This window comes from Danio aesculapii, chromosome 24, assembly GCF_903798145.1.
Source record: "Danio aesculapii chromosome 24, fDanAes4.1, whole genome shotgun sequence".
In the NCBI taxonomy this organism is placed as follows: Eukaryota; Metazoa; Chordata; class Actinopteri; order Cypriniformes; family Danionidae; genus Danio; species Danio aesculapii.
Window position 1 is genome coordinate 21373132 of NC_079458.1, and position 13897 is coordinate 21387028.

The 13897-nt window shown below is 36.1% G+C and overlaps 1 protein-coding gene across 1 annotated transcript; it reads right to left on the reverse strand.

The window, feature by feature from the left end:
- Window positions 1-1211: 1211 nt before the first annotated feature.
- klhl40b (kelch-like family member 40b) lies at window positions 1212-12190 on the reverse strand. Its single transcript, XM_056450366.1, has 6 exons — window positions 10928-12190; window positions 7337-7497; window positions 7130-7237; window positions 5130-5315; window positions 3543-3692; window positions 1212-2535 (listed from the first exon to the last, which is right to left on the reverse strand). Exons 1-6 carry the CDS (start codon window positions 12065-12067, stop codon window positions 2424-2426), a joined length of 1857 nt encoding a protein of 618 aa, XP_056306341.1. The 5' UTR covers window positions 12068-12190; the 3' UTR covers window positions 1212-2423.
- Between the last annotated feature and the right edge of the window lie 1707 nt (window positions 12191-13897).

Genomic DNA, 13897 nt, shown 5'->3' on the forward strand with positions numbered 1-13897 from the left:
GCGTTTTCACATCTTTAGATCCTTTGATTTGTTCTAAAATGCTCATAAATTATTATAGTGTTGTCATTTCTTTTTGTTTCATTGTTTCAGTTCATTTTCATAAAGCAACATTTCACACATTATATATATATATATATATATAGAATTTTTTTTTTTTTTTTTTTTTTTTACTCAGAGAAAAAAAATTGGTGTTGTTTTCAAAATGTTGAGAAACTTAGAAACCCGTTGGTTTTTTTATGTTTGTTTTTTAAACCTGAGATTGCATTTTCAGGCCTTGAAATTGCAATTGAAAAAATAATAAATAAATAAAATATATACAGTTGAAGTCAGAATTATTAGACCCATTGAATTTTTTTTTCTTTTTTAAATATTTAGCAAATTATGTTTAACAGAGCAAGGAAATTTTCACAGTATGTCTGATAATATTTTTTCTTCTGGAGAAAGTCTTATTTGTTTTATCCCGGCTAGAATAAAAGCAGTTTTTAATTTTTTATAAGCCATTTTAAGGTCAAAATTATTAGCCTCTTTAAGTTTTTTTATTTTCGATTAGTCTACAGAAGAAACCATCGTTATACAATAACTTGCCTAATTACCCTAACTTGCCTAGTTAACTTAATTAACCTAGTTACAACTTTAACTGTCACTTTAAGCTGTATAGAAGTGTCTTGAAAAATATCTAGTCAAATAATATTTACTGTCATCATGGCAAAGATAAAATAAATCAGTTATTAGAGATGAGTTATTAAAACTATTATGTTTAGAAATGTGTTGAAAAAATCTTCCTCCGTTAAACAGAAATTGGGGAAAAAATAAACAGGGGGGCTAATAATATAGTGGGTTTAATAATTCTGACTTCAACTGTATGTGTATGTATATGTATGTGTGTGTGTGTGTGTGTGTGTGTGTGTGTGTGTATATATATATATATATATATATATATATATATATATATATATATATATATATATATATATATATATATATATATATATATATATATATATATATATATATATATATATATATATATATATATATATATATAATTATTATTATAAACTGTGAATAAGTACATTTTTATATATAATAAATAATTTATTTTAAAAACGTACCTGTAAATTCTAAATAAAATTATAAATTACTTATTTGTTATGTATAATAATTTATTTATAATAATAATAAATAATAATAACTTCATTATTAATGATACATTTAGGCAAGGCAAGGCAAGTTTATTTATATAGCACATTTCATACACAATGGCAATTCAAAGTACACACAAAGTGTTTACATAAACAAGAATAAAAAAGACAAGTATAAGAAAAAAAAACGAACGATAAAATGATTAAAACAGATTAAAACAGATTAAAATGTGTTATAACAGGTTATAAAAGAATTTTAAAAAAGAAAAGAAAGACATAATAGTTCGATCTGTCGGACGTAGCACAGTGCTCATTCAGTAAAGGCACAGCTAAACAGATGTGTTTTCAGTCTTGATTTGAATGTGCCTAATGTTGGAGCACATCTGATCATTTCTGGAAGCTGATTCCAGCAGCGAGGGGCATCCTGCTTTGACTGAACTTTTGCAATTTCTAGTTTATTTGATCCTAAAGATCTGAGTGATCTATTAGGTTTGTATTCAGTGAGCATATCTGTAATGTATTGAGCTCCTACAGTAGGCCATTTAATGATTTATAGACAAGTAATAATGCTTTAAATACATTTAATAAATTATTGTTTAATTATTTAATTGTAATTTACTTATTTATTTACTTTTAATGATAATAATATTTTTTTTCTTTAGAAATTGTTGCCTGAAAGATTTTCAAAGTACAAGTTTTTGAAAATGAATCTTCATCTGTATTTTTGTGTTTTGTCAATTTTCCTAAAAAAACATTTCTCCAACTAAATTATATACTGGTCTCTCATTTTGTCCTTGTTCCAGGTTAATCATTGATTCATTTTGAGTGGCAAAAGTGAAATAAACAACACTATTTGTAAAGTAACATTTGTAGTAACTCATAGTGCATGTGTTGGTGTCAATTCCAGTTCCTGGAGGGCCACAGCTCTGCACAGTTTAGTTCCAACTCTAATTAAACAAATGGATCAAACTAATTAAGCCCTTCAGGATTGTTTGAACCCTACAGGTAAGTGTGTTGGAGCAGGGTTGGAGCTGCAGCCCTTTGCATTTTCACCAAAAGTAAACTACGTTTTAATGGGGTATGGAATTTAGCATGATTGCCGTGTTCATATATTCCTAGACAAAATGTGCCATATGCTGAAGCAAATGTCCAAACTGAGCCAGGTACTGTATGAAAATGCTTTAACTTTATCTCATGTTATTAAAAGGTATTTAAAATCAGCAGAAATTATATTTAGATGTTTTGGTGCAGAGAATGTTTGGCCAGCACTAGTGTATAGGTTTACATTTTGGTGAGACGAAGAGTGTTAAGACGAACTCCCAGAACTGTTGCACCTGATGCGTATCGATTCTCCCTCAGTATGCCGTTCCATGTCCTCTCGCTTTCGTCATACCTGTCAACAAACATCAGGCTGATTTCAGTGTATAGATTTGAGGAATCATGTTTATGTGATCAAATCATGTTTAAGTGACAATTCTGTCATTTTCTTACACTTTACTTGTTTTTAAAAACCTTTATCAGTTTCTTTCTTCTGTTGAACACAAAAGAGGATATTTTGAAAAATGTTTGAAAGCTGCCGGTTCCAGGATTCCACAATTTTTCAAAACATCTTCTTTCGAGTTCAACAAAAGGAAGACACTAATAAAGGTTTGTAATCACTTGTTTGAGTAAATAGTGTGTATTTTTTTAGGTGAACTATCCCTTTAAGATTAAAACTTTATATTTAACATTATATTAGTGGAGAAGCACAATATATCCATTTCATATTAGCTGCAAAATTCACATGCTGCCTGCTGCATCATATGACATTGAAGACTGAAGTAATGATGCTGAAAATGTAGCACTCAGTCATAGAAATAAATTACATTTACATAAGTTTTGTAGGTATTTATGAGGTTTTTGTAGGGATGGTTCACCCAAAAAAATTTAAATTCTGTCATCATGTACTCACCCTTTACTTGTTTCAAATCGTTATGAACACAAAAGATATTTTGAAGAATGTTGGAAACCTGTAATCATCCAAAGTATTTGATATTTGTACTATAGAAGTCAATGGTTACAGATTTCCAGCTTTCTTCAAAATATCGTCTTTTTTCAGTTCAACAGAAGAAAAAAAACTCATAAAGGTTTGGAACAACCTGAGGCTGAATAAATAGTGACATTTTCATTGTTAAGAGAAATATCCCTTTAAATCGGACAGTTTATTTGACATTTTATAAAGATATTTACAGTATATTTTCAAGTAAATGCAGCCTCAGAAACCTCTTTCAATGACAAAAAAGGTGAAAAATATTCTCACCAACCCAAACTTTTAAATGGTACATAAATAAATCAACTAAATGGATGCCCCCCTTTTTATTATTCTTAAAATTGGATTTGTGTAGTACATGTGCGTCTCACCTCCAGATGTCATTCATCTCCTGCGGCATGAGATCATCACTGTCCTCTTTAGAAAACATGGCAAATCCCCCAACAGCATAGAGGACCCCACCGACAGACACCAGACTGAGAGAACTGCGGTCCTGAGGAAACTCAACGAACTCTGACCACCTGAAAAAATTGAGTTTATTATGATATTGCTAAATCATTATTATGGCTGTGTCAATTCACATGTTAATCAGTTAGATTAGAGCATAGGTCTCAAACTCAATTCCTGGAGGGCCGCAGCTGTAGTAAAGTTATCTTCAATCTTCTTATTCTGAAACCGCACTTGTGTTGTGGAAGAGAAGCGCAGCGCGTAGTGAGAGGAGCTGCTGATGACTGCGGTGTGTGAAAGCTGTACACATTAACAGCTGAGAGGACGTTTTATACCTGTTTGCTTTCGATGATTGCTGCAGATGCAATATCTGGATGTTAGTCACTGAACTCAAAACTATGTACATCCTTGCATTTGCATCTGGGGTCCATTCATCAACCTTCAATATAAAGTGTTAAAACCTGTCTCCTCATCATTCGGGCTCTGACCAGCACCCAGAGAGGTTTACTCATTTATTAATCCTCTGAACCTAAAACCTGTTGAACAGCAGCTCTGCACAGTTTTGCTCCAACCCTACTCAAACACAGCTAATATAGTAGTGTCTAGTTGTCTTGAACACCTTGATTAGTTAGGTCAGTTGTGTTTGATTAGGGTTGGAGCAAAACTGTGCAGAGCTGCGGCCCTCCAGGAATTGAGTTTGAGACCTATGGGAATTCAAATGCTCTATCATATAGAAAAAAGTGAACCTGTTCACATTCCAGAAATGTCTGAGATGACAGTGCTCATTTATAGTTTACATACAGTATATATGTTAAAATGTAAAATGCATTTTTCTCTTCTAGGAAAACTGATCAAAGAAATTGATGACTCATCCTGCACTACAGAGACACTTGTCCAATCAAAAAAGTCCTGCCTCCACCCTCTAAGTTTAGTTTAGTTTAGTTGTTTACAGGGGCATTGCACATTAATCAACATTACTGTGTTGTACAAAATGTGCCAGAATTGGCCAATAACGGCTACTTTTTTATCTGCAGACCCTAGATAGAATGTTAAAAAGTCATATGTAAAAATAGAAACAAAGCATAATAACACAAAATACACTATCATATATATATATATATATATATATATATATATATATATATACAAACATAAAAATAAATCAGGGGAAAAAACAAAATGGCAGCAGGTGAGGACAACATAGCCTAGAAAAAACAGTTACAAAACAGTACAAGTAGGTCTACTGTCCAGAAACACTACTAATTTTGGCATTGCTGAGTTGTCAATAACCAATTTTTAACATTAAAATAAAAAGAAAGAAAACTATGTAATCTTTTAATTGTTGGTGGGATGGAGTTATTCCCTAGAACCTTTCACTCAAACCACTGAACTCACTTGAAACCAGCTAGCAAAAGCATATCTCTTGACACACAGTAAATGAAACCTTTTGTTGTTGTTGTTTTATGTGTCCTTTCTAGGCATTGATTTGGTTGTTTTGTTGAAACACTTACTTGTTAGTTTTGATGTCATAGACCTCAGCACTGCCCGTGAGGCCTGAGTCAGTAACACCAGCCACTACGTAGATGTTGTTTTTGTGGATCGTGACCCCGAAGAGCGAGCGTGCTGTGTTTAATGGAGCAAGGTCTTTCCATTGATGTGTTTTAATGTCATAAGCACATACCCGATTCAGACACTCTCTGCAAAAATAAGACAAATGTGTGAACATAAGATGTACGGCTGTAGGGGAAAATAAAGTGACCACTCCAAAATGAAAATTCTTCATTTATATGTGTTAAATATTTTTATTGGCTTGTTCTGTTAAGTTTTTTTTTTTAATTTGCAATGTTTTTAAACATTCATTTTTAATCAATCAAGTTAAGAAGTTAATATTTGGTGGTATAATCCTGCTTATTTTTTATTTATATCTTTTATAAATGTTTAGTAAATATAAAAAAACATTCAGATTGTATTATTGCTTATCATTGCTTTTCATTTGAAATATAAATATCAATATGATAAATCACTGCTAAATTAAAGCATTATTATTATTATTATTATTATTATTGGCGACGCAGTGGCGACAGCAAGAAGGTCACTGGTTCAAGCCTCGGCTGGTTAAGTTGGTGTTTCTGTGTAGTGTTTGCATGTTCTCCCTGCGTTTGTGTTGGTTTCCTCCGGGCGCTCCATTTTATTATGATTATGATTATTGTTATTATTATGGAAAATTATGATTAATTAAGTATAACACTTTCCAATACGGTACACATATTTAATGTTAGTTAATGTACTAACACGAACAATGAGCAAAATTGTTTGTTTAAGTTTACTCATTAACATTAGTAAATGCTGAACTACGATTAATAAATGCTGTACAAGCATTGTTCATTATTCAAAGTATAACTCATAGCATAGTTAGTAAACACATTAACAGATATTAAACACATGTACTGTATTGTAATGTGTTACCATTGTTTTGTTATATCTGAAGAACCATGTGACACTGAAAACTGAAATAATGGCAGCTACAATGTAGCTTTTCCATCACAAGAATAAATAAAATTTCAAAAATACATTTCAAAAGTAATAAATAGTATTTAAAAATTTTACTACATTTACTGTAATTTTGATCAAATAAATGCAGCCTAGCGACGCAGTGGCGCAGTAGGTAGTGCTGTCGCCTCACAGCAAGAAGGTCGCTGGTTCGAGCCTCGGCTGGGTCAGTTGGCGTTTCTGTGTGGAGTTTGCATGTTCTCCCTGCGTTCACGTGGGTTTCCTCTGGGTGCTCCGCTTTCCCCCACAGTCCAAAGACATGTAGTACAGGTGAATTGGGTAGGCTAAATTGTCTGTAGTGTATAAGTGTGAGTTGGTGTGTATGGATGATTCCCAGAGATAGGTTGCAGCTGGAAGGGCATCCGCTGCGTAAAACATGTGCTTGATAAGTTGGCGGTTCGTTTCGCTGTGGCGACCCCAGATTAACAAAGGGACTAAGCCGAAAAGAAAATGAATAAATGCAGCCTTGGTGAGCAAAAGACAGTTGAAAACTATTTAAAAATGCTATTCAAACTTTTTGAACGATATTAAATACATATTCTAACCAAAGAGCATAGAATCACCGAGAGGCGACACTCAAGTGCGATTTGGGAAACAGACACTAGATGGCATGGCGGCCATTTTGGAATGAAAATTCCAATAGAGCAACAGCATATAATAAGTCTGTAAAATAAACTATTAAAAGTGCTGATGATTGTGATAGTAAGTGTTGTATTGTCGTATTTCAGATTGTATCTCAGTTTTAATGTGCTTTTTAAATTAATAAATAAAAAACAAATCAGCTGCTTGCCATCGCGACAGCAATAAGATCCAATGGACAGCCGACCGCTTTCACTCCAAAATGGCGGAATCACGGGGCTGTTGCTGGGCGCTGCTGTTGCAATGGAACATTCTATTGAGTATCGACTCTTGGTCATTCTAAGCTCTTTGTTCTAACTCTAGATTGCACAAATAAACCTACTTGTTCTCTCCCTTTCCTCCGATTACATAAATCATTTCATTATGAGACACAACTCCATGGCCATATACAAGGTAAGGAAGAGGATCTGACTCAGCCCATTTAAGAAACCTTAAAACAAAGAAACAGCATTATTTGTTGTTGTCTGGAAAGTTCATAATAAAAAACACACACAAAAAATCAATATTCAAATAACTTAAACATGCTTACTGTCTGTCGTAAACCATAACTGTGTCCAAAATGTTTTCTCCTTCCTTCATTTCTCTCCCTCCAATCACAAAGATGAAGTTTTCGGCTTCACCCATCCCGAACAGGAAGCGGGGGGAGGGTATTGGAGGCATTCCTATCCAGTCTGATGATGCAGGGTCGAACTGTGAAGATGACAGTATTTGTAAACATTATTCACATTTATGTGAGAGAGTTGGCTGATCATTTGATGACTCCATGAAATCAAAATTAGAATTATGTCAGGAATAACTGACGACAGGGGTTTAATAATTACAGTAGAAGAATCATTCTAGCGTGCCACGGTGGCGCAGTGGGTAGCACGATTGCCTCACAGCAAGAAGGTCACTGGTTCGAGCCTCGGCTGGGTCAGTTGGCACTTCTGTGTGGAGTTTGCATGTTCTCCCTGGCGTGGGTTTCCTCTGGGTGCTCTGGTTTCCCCCACTTTCCAAAGACATGTGCTATAGGTGAATTGAATTAACAAAATTGTCCGTAGTATATGTGTGTATGGATGTTTCCCAGTGAGGGGTTGCAGCTGGAATGGCATCCGCTGCGTAAAACATATGCTGGATAATTGGCGGTTCATTCTGCTGTGGTGACCCCAGATTAAAAAAGGGACTAAGCTGAAAAGAAAATGAATGAATAAATAATTTTCACCTGTTTATTTTATAATAATTCAATGGACTGGAATAATGAATTCTGCTTACACTACAGTTACCACACCTAAATCATTGTACAGATTTTTTTATTTCAAGACATTTCTTGTGTTTTCGTCCTCAATCTTCCTGTGTTTCCTAATTTCTGCAGGCTTTTTGTTTTGTTTTGACTTTGTTTGACTGTGAAGTAACCGAAATCAATCAGCATAGTGATACAGAACTGTAATCTGGTCAAATTCTGCCTGGAACTACTTTAACTAACCATTTATCTGACAATATTTGCACACCTTAGAATGTTCATAAGCCAATCAAAATCAACACCCTCATATTATAAGTAGCTTTTAGTGAATGGTCGTTAGCTGTGACGTTATTCACCTCTTATGGTTTAAAGCCTAAATTTTAGCTTTTATTTTTATAACCATACTGTATAGTATGTTCACCTTAGAGATTTCTGAGATGATTTTTGAGGTGTTTGTTTACCAAATAAATACTGCTCAGGGGAACACTTAAACAACACAAAGTAACTCCAAGTGTTCCTTTTATTTTTAGAGCAGTATATTAAATGTTAAGATTGAAATTGCAAGTTTTCTCTTATAGGAAAATTTATTAAAGAAATGTATGATACTGCATTATACAGACTTTTGTCCAGTCAAAAAAGTGCTGCCCCTCACTTGAAACCAGCTAGCAAATAGCAAACCTCCTAGGCTTTCATACATCAAGTTATCATCAACAACAAAAAATTTAGTCACACTTTATTTTAATGTACAATCTATGCTATTAACAAACCATTAACTAAGACTTTGAGTTCAATAAACTAATAATTAGCTGCTTATTACTAGTTAATAAAGTAGTAGTTAGGTCTACCTCGAGTGTATTCCTACCCTAATAAAACTGTTGAGCTTTGCAAGGAACAACGCACCTGTAGTACATTAGCACCTGACAGTCTTCTGTGTTTTATATATTTCATATTTTGTAATCAAGCTATTTTCTTAATTGTTTTGTTTAATATTTATTTTATTGTCTGCTTAGAGCATTGTTGTAGCACTTTTTTTGTCTAGGGGACAAATAAAGTTTATCCTATCCTGTCCTGTCCTGTCCAATCCAATCCAATCCAATCCAATCCAATCCTATCCTATCCTATCCTATCCTATCCTATCCTATCCTATCCTATCCTATCCTATCCTATACTACTGTAGATATGTGTGTGTAGAATTAGGGATGTAATACTTTGTAAGTGCTAATAAACAGGTAATATCCTAATAATAGACAGGTACAGTGATAAGCTAAAAGATGTGAATTGTTACTTAAAATATCATGCTTCCAAATATTCTTTAAACATAACATCACTGAAAAAAGAGAAAACATAGATAAAATGTCTCACTCTTCATAATGGGTTTATACTGAATCTCAGGTGGGCTTCTTTAACTGTGGTCCTCTGCGTCTTGTGCACAACCATGTCCACAAAGCTGTCAAGCATATTCATTCACGGATGGAAAAATGCCTTATAGGGATTAATTCACCCAAAAATGAAAACACCCTTAGCATTTACTCAAACTCGATTATGAGATTTTATGAATTTCTTTCTTGAACATAAGTACATAAGTAAGTAATGTGTATTTATATAGCGCATTTATTGTGTATGGCCATACACCCAAAGTGCTTCACAATCATGAGGGGCATCTCTCCACACAACAGACCAGCTATAGATGGAGAGGAGAGACAGTGATAGAGCCAATTCTGTGGATAGGGATGATCTGTGGATAGGCCATGATCATAACGGCCGATGGAGGGAATTTGGCCAGGACACCGGGGTTACACCCCTACTCTGTTATGAGAAGTGCCATGGGATTTTTAATGACCACAGAGAGTCAGGACCTCGGTTTAACATCTCATCCGAAAGACGGCACCCATTGACAGTATAGTGTCCCATTAACTTTACTGGGGCATTAGGACTCACACAGACCGCAGGTTGAGCGCCCCCCTACTGGCCTCACTAGCACCACTTCCAACAGCAACCTATAGTTTTCCTTTGTGTCACCCATCCAGGTACTGACCAGGCTCAGCCCTTCTTAGCTGCAATGAGTAACCAGTCTTGAGCTGCAGGGTGATATGGATGTGGCTTAAAACATTCATTCATTCATATTCTTTTCGGCTTAGTCTCTTTATTAATCCGGGGTCGCCACAGTAGAATGAACCGCCAACTTATCCAGCACATGTTTTATGCAGCGGATGCACTTCCAGCCGCAACCCATCTCTGGGAAACATCCATACACACTCATTCACACTCATACACTACGGACAATTTAACCTACCCAATTCACCTGTATCGCATGTCTTTGGACTGTGGGGGAAACCGGAGCACCCGGAGGAAACCCACGTGAACATGCAAACTCCACACAGAAATGCCAACCGACCCAGCCGAGGCTCAAACCAGCAACCTTCTTGCTGTGAGGTGACAGCACTACCTACTGTGCCACTGCATCACCCTTGGCTTAAAACACTATTCCCTAAAAATGCTGTAAACCAGCAGCCATTGACATTCATATTATGAATAAAAAACACCATGGAAGTCAATGGCTGTTTTCCCCAATATTCATCTAAATATCTTCTTTTGTGTTCAACAGACAAAATAAACTCAAACTGATTTAATTCAAGTATAGAGAAAAGAAAATGATAACAGAATTTTTAGGTACACTATTAATTCAAGCCATCATTAAACTATGACAGAAAAAAACTGATAATTTCATGGGATCTTTAGTACCTTACACATATAGTAAAAATATAGGAAAATATAGTAAAAAAGTTACTCATATTGTCTATTTTTATGTTGTCAGCAAACTTCCGAATGTGTAAAATGAACAATTCTGGCAAAACAATTAATGAAAATGCGACTGAAGTAGTGAATAAAGTAGTTCTGTACCTGTAAAAAGTATGAGTAAATCTGTTCATCTTTGCTCTGCTCATCAAAAAAGAGTCCACCTGCCACAAATATCTGGTTTTCCTTTGTGACCAGACTGCAGTGGTTTTTGGGAATTTGAGTTGAGACTGACGCCACATAACAATCATTTCCTGTTGGGTCATAAGCCACCGATGCAGAGTCATTGATCAAGAAGATCAACTCTCTCAAGAACATCCCGAACCTCAGGTTGTCATTCAAGATTCCTGGAAGTCGCTCTTCCTGCTCTTCCTCCTCCTCCATCCCCTCTTCATCTCCCTTCTTCTGTCCTTCCTCACCAGGACTCTTTTTGCTTTTGGTCTTCTTGATTTCCGGAAGCTTCCCCGCATGGGCATCTTTGACCAGTTGGAGTTTCTTGGTGATCTCAGGGTTCGAGCTCAACCACTCATGCTTCTCTACATTTTTGGCAAAGTAGTCCCGAGGAACCAGACGTAGCCTGACACAGTCCAGAAGATCTGGTAAGTCCCCAATCCTGTTCTCTTGGTCATGTCCAACCCACTTGATCAAAGCTTCAAAAACATCCTGCTCCGTCTCTACGTTCAAAGAGTCTGATGCCATAACTGCCGCCAATTCGCTTGGAGTCAGCTGCAGGAATTCTTCATCCCGAGTAATAAACTGAAAGCGCTCGCAAGCAAAGTTCCTCGCCGATATGGCAAGACGGGGACAATCCAACATCAAACCTAATCGAAAAATGGCCAGGCAGTTGCTCAAACTCAGGCGCTTTTGCAGGAACGAGACGCATACAGTGAATATCGACGGGATCTGAAGCATGTTAGACAAGGCAAAGATGTCCTGAACGTTTTGCTCCGTCACATTGATGTTGGAGGTATAGAGGTACTTCAGGATAATTCCCATGACTCCAGGCTCCACATCCTCCAGAACAATCTCTCGCTGTTTGCTCTCTTCCACACCTGATTTAAAGAAGGCTCTGAAGTAGGAGCTGCAGGCTGCTAGGACCAGTCGGTGGCAGGGAAACTCCTTGTCTTTTATCTTCAACACACAGTCAACCATCATATCACTCTCCAGAAGATCATACAGGCCATCCTGCAGCAAAGTTTGCTGGTACATTCGCGGCTCCTCCATTGGGTCTATGGGTAGAGCCATGCTGACTGTCTTCAATCCCTAAGTGTCCCACTGAAATCAATGAATGTCTGTACAGGTAGCACACTTCTGCTACTGGTGGAGAAAGGAGAGTCAGGGCTCAGTCAGTTCCGGGATTCATCAGCTGTCCCAGGACTTCAACCCAGCTCCAACTGGGGGATATTTATAGATCCTTCACAAAGATGTGGAATCCATACTTGTACATGTGAAACACAACCCCCGGACCCCTGCAACAGCTGACACACTTCCCCAATGAGGGGCGGCAGTGTGAAAAAAACACTGGGTGAGATCATGAGCTACTACATACAACCTTAAGGGAACTATGAATCACTCTTTTGACATTATTTTAACTTTAACAGGCATCGTAACCACCTGGTCGACCTTTTATCCATAGGCTATCATTATTTTAATTGCTTATTACTATTTATCAGAGTTGGATCAGTATATTATCCAATGCCAGTGTAGGCCAAAAAGGGTTAAAGACTTTTATTGATGTAATTGCAATAATGCCTAAAATACTCCATGTGCAATACGTTTCGCATCAATCTTCCTACACTGAAAAATGCACTGACATTATAAAGCCGTAACTATTTACGTTTTAGCAAATTTTTGCTGATGTGTATGAATTCATACTCATTTATACACATTTTTTTTTACTTTATTAAGGTGTCCTTGTTGTACCTGTTATAATGTATTTACTATAGTAGTTACAAAAAATAATTACAAAAACAATTACATGCAACTAACCTTAGACCTTACCCTCATCCCAAGCTTAAATAGAATGTACATGCAGTTAATTAATATTACTCAGTAATTAAAATAAACGTTTCTGTAAGAAAAGGACACTGTAAAATGTATTGTAAATTGTATCTCCAAAATATATTTCTTTTAGAAAAAGGTAAGCATAAAGGACCCCTTGTTACCAATTCAGGCTCATTATTGATACGTACTTCTATATACGTTTCTGGAGATTGTGAAATATGTACCCGGAAGAAAGTTTTTTTTGCAGTTTTTGTTTTCACGAATTCACCAGAGGCGGCTACGTTTGCTTTTTCAGATCTCTAATTTTTCCCGTGAGTGTCATTCAAACTTGCTGTTCTCACGTAAATCCACCAGAGGCTGCTGTTGACTGACTGAATGACTAACTGACTGACTGATAAGATATGTTTACAGGGGTACCTTTTCACAATGAACCTATGTTGCCTCTAACACTGCTTCTTAACCAACATAGGCTCATTCTGAAGAAGTAGCCCTTTATACGTTTCTGGAAATTGCGAATTATGTAGCCCAAGCTACATATGGCTGCATTTTGTCTTTAAAACAAATGCTACGAAATTGTATGACGCCATTTCTTTTCTCACTATCCAGCTGACCAATTACCTGCATGTGGACGGCTTTTCCGCTTTTGAGATGCAGAGCAGAGTTGACTGTGATGACAGGGTTTGAGTACGGTGAAGAACAGTTCCAGAAAGCAGGTAAGACAAAAACAAAAGCCAAAAAATAAAATAAGTAAATAACAGGGTCAGATTATGGTAAAATCTGAAAACGTAGTAAAATCGAGGGGGCTTTTCTTTTTATGGATTGCTTTTCAAAACACTGCCTTTGGGTTTAGGGAAAGGAGTGGGCGGGACAATAGGTGCTTTTTAAAATACTACTGGTTGGGTTTAGGAAAGGGTTGGTCGGTTGTCGGGTCAGTCAGTCAGTTAGTCAGTCAACAGCAGCCTCTGGTGGATTTACGTGAGATTTACCTGTGTCTTTGTGACAGTCTATTCATTTAAGAACTAATTAACTACAATTATCTACATATACTTTAGTGTAAGTAACTACATCAAA

What these genes read in the sequence shown, in the direction of transcription:
- klhl40b (XM_056450366.1), bottom strand. Translation starts at nt 12,067, where the DNA reads ATGGCTCTACCCATAGACCCAATGGAGGAGCCGCGAATGTACCAGCAA. An exon ending in TTTACTCATACTTTTTACAG is followed by an intron (nt 7,498 to 10,927) that starts GTACAGAACTAC and finishes TCATCTTCACAG; the next exon opens with TTCGACCCTGCATCATCAGA. An exon ending in GTTATGGTTTACGACAGACA is followed by an intron (nt 7,238 to 7,336) that starts GTAAGCATGTTT and finishes CTTTGTTTTAAG; the next exon opens with GTTTCTTAAATGGGCTGAGT.